This window comes from Chiloscyllium plagiosum, chromosome 39 (genome assembly GCF_004010195.1).
Source record: "Chiloscyllium plagiosum isolate BGI_BamShark_2017 chromosome 39, ASM401019v2, whole genome shotgun sequence".
Taxonomy (NCBI): domain Eukaryota; kingdom Metazoa; phylum Chordata; class Chondrichthyes; order Orectolobiformes; family Hemiscylliidae; genus Chiloscyllium; species Chiloscyllium plagiosum.
The window spans coordinates 13,904,622-13,915,251 of NC_057748.1; the positions used below are offsets into that span (position 1 = coordinate 13,904,622).

Here is a 10,630-nt window from a genome sequence, read left to right on the forward strand (position 1 = left end):
ACCAATTCACCTGACCTGCACATCTTTGGACTGTAGGAGGAAATTTGGACTGTGGGAGGAAACCCACGCAGACATGGGGAAAATTTGCAAACTCTACACAGTCAGTCGCCTGAGGCGGGAATTGAACCCAGGTCTCTGGCGCTGTGAGGCAACAGTGCTAACCACTGTGCCACCGTGCCACTGTATGGAGTTTTCTCTATTTGTTGATCTCATTTCCAGGTGATGTGCCAGATGTCAATGTGCACATTGGCTTGGCCGTCTGTTTTCAGGGATAAGAGTCCTACCAAATGTATCTGGTCACCAGGCAGATAAATCCACTTGTACAGGGATTCTCCCCTCACCCACACAGGCCCCAAAAAGCAGCCTTCGTGTGGTAGGCCTGGGCAGACCATTAACTCAAAGGTTACTGGGAGAAAGCGAGAGAATCGGGTTGAGAAACCTACCAGCCGGGATTGAATGGCAGGGTAGACTCAATCAGCTAAATGGCCTGATTTCTGCTCCTATGTCTTATGGACATTAGTGAACCAGATGGATTTTCCATCCCCCAACAATCAACAAATGCTTCAAAGAATCCCTATAGTGTGGGAGCAGGTCACTTGGCCCACCAAGTCCCCACTGACCCTCGGAAGAACATCCCAACCAGACTCACTGCCCTACTCTACCCCTGGAATCCTGCATTTCCCATGTCGAACCTGCCTAGCCTGCACACTATAGGCAATTTGCCATGGCCAATCCACCCTAACCCGCACATCTTTGGATTGTGGGAGGAAACCCATTCAGACATGTGGAGAACATGCAAACTCCATTTAGACAGTCTCCCGAGGCTGGAATCGAACCTGGGTCCCTGGCGCTGTGAGGCAGCAGTGCCAACACTGAGCCACCACTCAATGGTCACGGTCATCATTAGACTCTTAATTCCAGTTTTCTTTTAATTGACCTCAAATGCTACCATCTGCGAGGATACCACGAGGCCATTGTCTCCCCTGAGAGTTAGCCATGAACTGAGCCACAGAGAGCACTTGAAAGTCAGTGAGATTGCAGTGGGTCTGCAGTTACTTAGGGGAGGTGATATCCTACTGGTATTAGGGCCAGGCTATTAATCCAATGAGCCAGGGAATGTTCTGAGGACTGGGGTTCAAAATCCCACCATGGCAGAGTTTGAGTTCAATAAAAACTGAGAATTAACAGTCTAATGAAACCATTGGCAATTATCAGAAGACCCCATTTGGTTCACAAATGTCCTTTTAGGAAAGGAAATCTGAGTCTGGCCTGCATGGGACTCCTGACCCAGAGTAATGTGGTTGACTCTTAACTACCACCTATCCAGCGAGGCGCAGATCCTGTGAATGCATAAAAAAAGTCAGCCAGACCGGATCACGCCAAGAGATTTCCTTCCCTTCAGGACATGAGTGAACCAACTCAGCTTTTACAACATAAGAATCGGGGAGGTGTATGATGTAGAAAAACACCCTTCCGCTCATCAAAGTCTGGGCCTGTCCAAACCAAACACCTTACCATTCTAATCTCAATTTCCAGCCCTTGGCCTTGTATATCTTGGCATCACAAGCGAAGATGTGATGATGGTTTCACAATCACTGTCATGAGGACTAAATTTCAGTTCCAGATTTTATTCACTGAATTTAAATTCCAAAAACTACCAAAGAGTCACAGAGCGTGGAAACAGACCCTTCGGTCCAACAGATCCATGCATTTGGCCCATATAAATTAATCTCATCCCATTTGCCAACATTTGGCCCATATCTCTCGAAACCCTTCCTAATCATATACCCATCCAGATGCCTTTTAAATATTGTAATTGTACCAGCCTCCACCACTTCCGCTGGCAGCTCATTCCATACACACACCACTCTTTTTATGAAAACATTGCCCCTTAAGTCCCTTTTTAATCTTTCTCCCTCACCTTATACCTACGCCCTCTAGTTCTGGACTCCCCTACCCTGGGGAAGAGACCTTGGCTATTCACCCCATCCAATTCCCGCATGATTTTATAAACTTCAATAGGTGGATCGGACTCAAACCCATGTCTCCCAGTGCATTATCTAAGCCTCTAGACTACTAGTCCAGAGATATTACCACTACACCAATACCTCATTGCTCGGTCTTAGTTGGGTGATGATGAGGTACTTAGCACAGTAAACAATGACTTACTTACCGACCAGTACTGAGCAACATCTGGTTGGCTCCTTGCCAGTTACTAACTTGTACAATTCAGAGTAGTAAAGTTCCAGGCTCTCCAAAAAGGCCTCATATCCAGGTTTACCTCGAGAACGCAAAATGTCCAGAAGGCGGCCTGTGGACAGAAAGGTCTACTGTTAAGATGACGGAACAGTCAGGAGGAAAATTGGACCAGATCCCTGCACCCATGCTGAATTGGCAATGTCAATAGGGGTGCCATCATTGGCCCCAGTAGCTTGGTGAAACCATGAAGGCTAGACTTGTCTATCCCATCTGCTAAACTCTACATGCATGAGGAGGTAATAGCAGATTGATAGTGGTAGGTTGTATTGTTGTTCTTTCACAGGCAATGGGCATCACTGGGCAAGGCCAGTCCTTTTTGCCTGTCTCTAACTGCTGTTCATTAGAGTGACTAGCTGGACCATTTCAGAAACAAAAAAACTGCAGATGCTGGAACCTGTGGGAGACCAGCAGAAGGCTGGAGGAACACAGCAAGCCAGGCAGCATCAGGAGGGACAGGCAGGAGGCTGGAGGAACACAGCAAGCCAGGCAGCATCAGGTGGGACAGGCAGGAGGCTGGTAGAACACAGCAAGCCAGGCAGCATCAGGAGGGACAGGCAGGAGGCTGGGGGAACACAGCAAGGCAGGCAGCATCAGGAGGGACAGGCAGGAGGCTGGTAGAACATAGCAAGGCAGGCAGCATCAGGAGGGACAGGCAGGAGGCTGGGGGAACACAGCAAGGCAGGCAGCATCAGGAGGGGCAGGCAGGAGGCTGGAGGAAAACAGCAAGCCAGGCAGTATCAGGAGGGACAGGCAGGAGGCTGGAGGAACACAGCAAGCCAGGCATATCAGGAGGTGGAGAAATCAACGTTTCAGGTGGAACCTTTCTTCAGACCATTTCAGAGGGCAGTTACGAGTCAGCCACATATGGAATTTAATCCTAATAAATGTGAAGTGATGCACTTTGGAAGAAAGAACAAGACAATTAACAATGAATGGTAGGACACGAGGAAGCTCAGGGAAACAGGACAGGTTAATAGGACAGCTAAGAAGGCATACAGGACACTTGCCCTTATCCCTGGCAAAGCAGGGAGGTTATGTTGGGGCTGTACAGGATGTGGTGAGGCCCCAGCTGGTGTGTGTGTGTGTTTATGGTCCCCACACCATGGGAAGGATGTGATTGCACTGGAGGGGGTGCAGAGGAGATTCACCAGGATGGTGCCCAGGATGGAGCGATTCAATGATGGAGAGAGGCTGGATAAGCTCGGGTTGGTTTCTTTGGAGCAGACAATGTTGAGGGGGAACCTGACAGAGGTGTATAGGATCAGGAGGGGCATGGACTGGGTGGATAGACAGCAGCTCTCCCTCTTAGGTGAAGGGTCAATAAAATGGGGGCATAGTTTTAAAGTGAAAGGCAGGAGGTTTGAGTAAAAGGTTTTTCCCAACATATGTTGCTTGGAATCTGGGCTGCACTGCCTGGGAGGCTGGTTGAGGTGGGAAACCTCACAACCTTCAAAAGATACATGGAGGAGGACTTGAAGCTTCACAACGTCCAAAGCGATGGGCGCAGTGTTGGCAAGTGGGACTAGTGTAGATCATAGAATACGGCATTCAGTTCTGGTCTCCCTGCTGCAGGAAAGATGTTGTTCAACTTGAGAGGGTTCAGAAAAGATTTGCGAGGATGTTGCAAGGGTTGGAGCATTTGAGCTACAGGGAGAGGCTGAACAGGCTGGGGCGACGGAGGCTGAGGAGTGACCTTATAAAGGTCTATAAAATCGTGAGGGGCAGGGATAGGGTAAATAGACAAGGTCTTTTCCCCAGAGTGGGGGAGTCCAGAACTAGAGGGCACAGGCTTAAGGTGAGAGGGGAAAGATATAAAAGGGACCTAAGGGGTAACCTTTTCACACAGAGGGTGTTACATGTATGAAATGAGCTGCCAGAGGAAGTGGTGGAGGCTGGTACAATTACAACATTTAAACGGCATCTGGATGGGTATATGAATAGGAAGGGTTTGGAGGGATATGGGCCGGGTGCTGGCAAGCAGGACTAGATTAATTTACGATATCTGTTCGGCATGGGTGAGTTGGACCAAGACTCTGTTTCTGTGCTGTACGACTCTATGATTTTCATGTATTTTTGGTTGGTATAGTCTCAATGGGCCAAAGGATCTCTTCTGTACTGCACGATTCTATGGGCTCTGGTGTCACTTAAACACCAGGCTGGGCAAGGACAGCAGATTTCCATCCCTAAAAACATTAACAAACGAGATGCTTTTTTAAAAAAAAAATGACAAAGAATGATATCTTTATGGTCACCTTCACTGCAGCTGTATATGAGCCAATTGAATTTGTGGTCCCAACATGTAAAATGATGGGGATTGAACTCACGATCACCTGGGTCTCTGAATTACTGCTCATAACAACACCACTGTCCCCACCCAACAATCATATTCTGTCAAGTGGAGAGGAGAGTGGTTTAATTAAGTACCTAGAGCACAAATAGAGAGAGACTCACACCCCCAGTGTCCCTGGAGAAGGAGCATGTGGTGTCCACTGGTACATCTCAGGCCTTCCAGAATACTTAATCAGCCTGTATAAACTTTAAATTTAAATGTGTAAGTTTGCTTTTGAGATTTTCCTTTGTTCTCGTGCTTCTTTAAGAGGCTAGTCAATGTTCATGAGCCAATGGTGTTGGCTACCTGATGAAGGAATAGTGCTCCGAAAGCTAGTGCTTCCAAATAAACATGTTGGACTATAACCTGGTAGTGTGGGATTTTTAATAATGTTCTGGAGTCAATGATAGATTGTACTGAGGTCAGTACCATGTGGAGACAGGGGAGGGCTGAGGTCAGTACCATGTGGAGACAGGGGAGGGCTGAGGTCAGTACCATGTGGAGACAAGGGAGGGCTGAGGTCAGTACCATGTGGGGACAAGGGAGGGCTGAGGTCAGTACCATGTGGGGACAGGGGAAGGCTGAGGTCAACACCATGTGGGCACAAGGGAGGGCTGAGGTCAGTACCATTCCGGGTCAGGAAAGGGCTGAGGTCAGTACCATTCCGGGTCGGGGAGGGCTGAGGTCAGTACCATTCCGGATCAGGAGAGGGCTGAGGTCAGTACCATTCCGGGTCGGGGAGGGCTGAGGTCAGTACCATTCAGGGATGGGGAGAGCTGAGGTCAGTACCATTCCAGGTCGGGGAGGGCTGAGGTCAGTACCATTCTAGATCAGGGGAGGACTGAGGTCAGTACCATTCTAGGTCAGGGGAGGGTTGCGGTCAGTACCATTCCAAGTCAGAAGGGCTGAGGTCAGTAAAATTCAGGGATGGTGAGAGCTGAGGTCAGTACCATTCCAGGTCAGGGGAGGGCTGAGATCAGCACCATGTGGGGACAGGGAAGGGCTGAGGTCAGTACCATTTCAGGGACAGGGGGAGTGCTGCGGTCAGTACCATTTGGGGATAGGGGAAGACTGAGGACAGTACCATTCAGGGACAGGAGAGAGCTGAGGTCACTAGATACTAAGAATAGAGGGGTGGCATGGTCAGTTAGGGTCAATGATTGGGACAAAAACAGAAATTGCTGGAGAAACTCAGTCGGTCTGGCAGCATCGGTGAAGAGAGAAACAGAGTCAAACTTATGAATGGGGACTCTGTGGTCAGTAGTGATCTAGATGGTTCGTACTAAGCCTCTTACCTGTGGATAATTGCCATGTCAAATTGTGTTGGTCTATTTATCTTTGTCTTACAGAATTCAAATCTCACCATTCACAATGGAAGTACTTGAACCCCTTTTCCAGGATATTATCCTGGAGCTCAGTGACATTATCAATGGATTAACATCTCCCTATCCTCTGTCCTCAGTTTAGATATTTTCAAATCAAAATCTGTTGTTATACGCCTCTGGAGGAGATGGGACTCGAAACTGGGCCTCCAGGCCTCAAGATGGGGTCACTACCACTGTACCACATGAGTCCCCTTACCTTTAAATACAGGCCATAAAAACATGATGTTGCACATAGATTTCTGATTGTACATGTACTGTTATGTGTAGACATTCCTGATGAAGAGCTGATGCTGAAAACATCGATTCTCCTGCTCCTTTGACACTGTCTGACCGGCTGTGCTTTTCCAGCGCCACCCTTTTGATTCTGGCTCTCCAGCATCTGCAGCCCTCACTTTCTCTCTGTAGATATTTTCGAATTAACTTGTTCAGAGATTTTATTACCACTCCTGGAGCAGTTGGGACTTGAACCTGGCGGGGGTGTGGCTCCTGGCCCAGAGCTAGGCACAGTACCGCATGTACCACCAGAGTCTTAATTCATAATCATTTCTTTTTTTTTATCTTTATACTGCTTTCGTTACATACTGGTTTAATAATTAATTTGAATGACATCACAAGTTGATAGGGAATCCTTAACCTAATGACCAACAATTGAGAAATGAGTGAGGTAGTTTCATCATAGAGTGATATAGCATGGAAACAGACCCTTCGGTCCAACTCACCCATGCTAACCAAATATCTACACTAATCTAGTCCCATTTGCCAGCGTTTGGCCCATTTTCCTCTAAGTCATTCCTATTCATATATTAAAAATCACACAACACCAGGTTATAGTCCAACAGGTTTATTTAGAAGAACTAGCTTCCAAAAACTGTAAACCTGTTGGACTATAACCTGGTGTTGTGTGATTTTTAACTTTGTACACCCCAGCGTCTCTAAATCATGCCTATTCCTATACCCATCTAGATGCTTTTTAAACATTGTTATTGTACCAGCCTCCACCACTTCCCCTGGCAGCTCATTCCATCCGTGCACCATCCTCTGAGTGAAAATGTTGCGCTTAGGTCCCCTCTAATCTTTTCCCTCTCACCTCAAACATACACCCTCTCGATGGGAACTCCCCGTCCTCAGGAAAAGACCTTGTTTATTCACCCTATCTATTGGCAAATGCTTATCTAGAATTCCCATGACAGCAAGGTGCACTCCAGCTTGCAGTAATATTAAATATTTAACTATCAACAGTACAGGGAAAGATTCACAAAAGAGTCGTCTTTCTTCGTTCAGAGGCACTGGAGGACAAAGGACAGTACAGTAGGGGAACAGACCCTTCGGCTCAACTCACCTGGGCTAACAGAGGGCGCCTTTCTAAACTAAAAAAGCTTTTATAGAGGCAGAGTTATACAGGTCATCCACGCCCACCAGGTATCCCAAATTAAACTGTTCCCATTTGCCAGCATTTGACCTAATCCATCTAAACCTTTCCTATTCATGGAGCTGTCCAAATGTCTTTTAAATGTCGCAACTGTACCTGTCGTAATGGTTTCTACCCTACTGTTGTTAGAATACTGAATGGACTCACAAACTCTTAACATTCGCCTGTCCCGGTGTTTTTGTTTTTGCCGCTGTTTGTCTATTGTTTACTTATCTACGCTACTTAACTCTGTGATCTCCCCATATTGCTCAGAAGGCAAAGCTTTTCATTTTCCCTTTTCGCCTGACAATAAATTCAATTCATCTACCACTTCCTCGAGCAATTCATTCCACTCCTGAAAAGGTTATCCCTTGGGTCTCTTTTAAATCTTTCCCCTCTCACTTTAAACCTATGCCCTCTCGTTCTGGACTCCCCCACCCTGGGGCAAAGACTTTATCCAATCCATGCCCCTCAGGATTTTATAAACCTCCATAAGGTCACCCCTCAGCCTCCAGGGGAAGATGTCCCGGCCTATCCATGTACTATTAATTCCTCTGTTCCCTGCCTGAATGCTCAGGTGCTCCTTAAATGTTGCCTTTGTACCTGCCTCCACCACCTCCCCTGGCAGCACATTCCAGGCACTTACCATCCTCTGTGTGAAAAACAAAATGTCTCAAATCTCCTCTAAACTTTTACATTAAGCACGTGTCCCTTCTAATTGATATTTCCACCCTGCAAAGGTGCAATAGAGGTTGCCACGCTATTGGGAAAGTCCGAATTGAGTGGAACTACTTTCTCGAGAAAAAAGAAGACTGAAGAGTGACCCAGTGGAGAGAGCGTTGAAATTGGGAAGGGGTTCGATGTGTCTGTCCAGGACCGGGGCCAGTTCTAAATTAGGGAGCATGAATATAAAACAACTAATGAATCCAATTGAGGAATTCAGGAGAAACATGTTTACAAGGAAAGGCTGAGGAAACAAGATTTGTGTCCTCTGGACAAAGTTAAAAACCATGACGTGGTCCTACAGGTTTATTTGGAAGTAAACGTTTTCAGAGTGTTGCTGCTTCATCAGGTAGCTAGTGCTTCCAAATAAACCTGTTGGACTATAACTTGGTGTTGCGTGACTTTTAACTTTGAGAAAAGTGAGGACTGCAGATGCTGGAGATCAGAGCTGAAAAATGTGTTGCTGGAAAAACGCAGCAGGTCAGGCAGCATCCAAGGAGCAGGAGAATCGAAGTTTCGGGCATAAGCCCTTCTTCAGGACTTTTAACTTTGTCCACCACAGTCCAACAGCAGCTCCTCCACATCCTGTGTCCCTCTCGAGTTTTAGACAGGTGTTCTCACTGAAGTCCAAGATTCTAACATGACTGGACAGTGTAGATGCAGAAAGGGAGTTTCGCCTGGATGTGGGTTTAGAATCAGACCACAGACCCTCAGTCTTAGGCCCTTAAGGCTGAGATAAGGAAATGTTTCACTTGGAGGATGGTGAGCCTTTGGAATTCCCTACCCCAGGAGGCTGTGGAAACGCAGTCATTGAGTAAGTTCAAGTCAGGGGCCGAGAGTCATCTAGATATGAAAAGTATCAAAGTACTTGCAGTTAGGGGAAGTCCAGAAGTAGAGGGCATAGGTTAAGGTGAGATGGGAAAGATTTAAAAGAGACCTAAGGGGCAACTTTTACACGCAGAGGGTGGTGCATGTACGGAATGAGCTGCCAGAGGAAGTGGTGGAGGCTGGTACAATTACAACATTTAAAAGGCATCTCTATGGGTATATGAATAGAAGGGTTTAGAAATATGGGCATATGAGCTAAATGCTGGCAAATGGGACTAGATTAGGTTAGGATATCTGGTTGGTAAGGATGAATTAGTCCGAAGGGTCTGTTTCTGTGCTGTGTCTGACTCTATGAAGCAGAGGTGATAGCCGAGTGGTACTAAGGCTCAACTGTTAATCCGGAGACTCCGGTAATATTCTGGTGGACCTGAGCTTGAATGTTAGATGGTGGAGTTTGAATTCAATTAAAAATCTGAAATTAAGAGTCTAACGATGACCATGAATCAATTAAAACCCGTCTGGTTCACTAATGACCTTTAGTGTCATCCATACCTGGTCTGGCCTACATGTGACTCCAGACCCATAGCGATGTGGTTGACTCTTAAACTGCCCTCTGGGAAATTAGGAATGGGTAATAAATGCTGGCCTAGCCAGCGATGCCCTCATCCTGTGAATGAATAAAAAAAATTAGGATAGCAAGGGAAAATGGTGTTGAGGTAGAGGATCAACCGTGACTTATGGAACAGACTCGAGGGGCTGAGTGGCCTACTCTTATCACAAAGAGAGAGACTTTGAATGTCCCTTTCTTAAAAGGTAATGAAAGCCGTATCCTGGAATATTTATCATACAGAGATCCTTGGTACATTCTTGGAAAACAAGATTTCCAGTTGTAGGCAGGAATGTGGAGCACTGAGATCAGCCACAATCCCGTTGAATGGCAGAATGGGATCGAGGGATGGTAGGCTGATGGAGATGGAGAAGGCTGATGGAGGGGCAGAGTGGTCTCCTGTTGCCGCTAATCTATATTTCCAACATGCTCCTATGTGCTATGCTCTGAATGACAGATACAGTTAAGGAGCAATCAGATAAACACATCAGCAAGAAACAACGAGAATGCTGTGCAGATGGAATTAGACACAAGGCAATGGGAGTAAACTCATGTGGAGTATAAATACCAGCATGAGCCTGTTGGGCTGAATGGCCTGTTTCTGTGCTGCAACCGCTTTGTAATACAGACATTTGTTACTGCTCGGAGCTCTGACTCTGTGATGCTATCCCTTTTCCAGGGAGAGAACTGAGCTCTACACATCACGGAATCACAGAGGGATCCCAGTCCAGGAGGAGGCAGTTCAGTCCATCATGCTTGCGCCAACTCATTAGACAGGCATCATTCCCAATCTCTTGCTTTGCACCCATACCCACTACTCACAATTTTTATTGGAATAATCATCCAAGCCCTCTTAAATGCCTCCACTGCCTTGAATGCCACTTTCCTCGGGCTCAACAGCTCCCAGACAGTTGGGCCTGAAACAGTGGAGCACTCAGACTCTGAGAAGGTTTTCATCATGTCTTTCAGTCCAGGAAGGTTTTATTTCCCCCTCGTCGCCAACACCCCCATTGATTCTGGGTGCCCTATCCTGGGCGGCACGGTGGCACAGTGGTTAGCACTGCTGCCTCACAGCGCCAGAGACCCGGGTT

At 46.9% G+C, this 10,630-nt stretch overlaps 1 protein-coding gene across 1 annotated transcript in view; it reads right to left on the reverse strand.

Moving 5' to 3' along the window:
- LOC122542252 (caspase recruitment domain-containing protein 11-like) overlaps nucleotides 1-10,630 on the reverse strand; it is a 119,658-nt gene that overhangs the window by 82,807 nt on the left and 26,221 nt on the right. Inside the window, exon 3 of the mRNA XM_043679794.1 lies at nucleotides 2,174-2,311. Coding sequence (XP_043535729.1) covers nucleotides 2,174-2,311 — 138 coding nt within the window. The remainder of the gene's footprint in view (nucleotides 1-2,173; nucleotides 2,312-10,630) is intronic.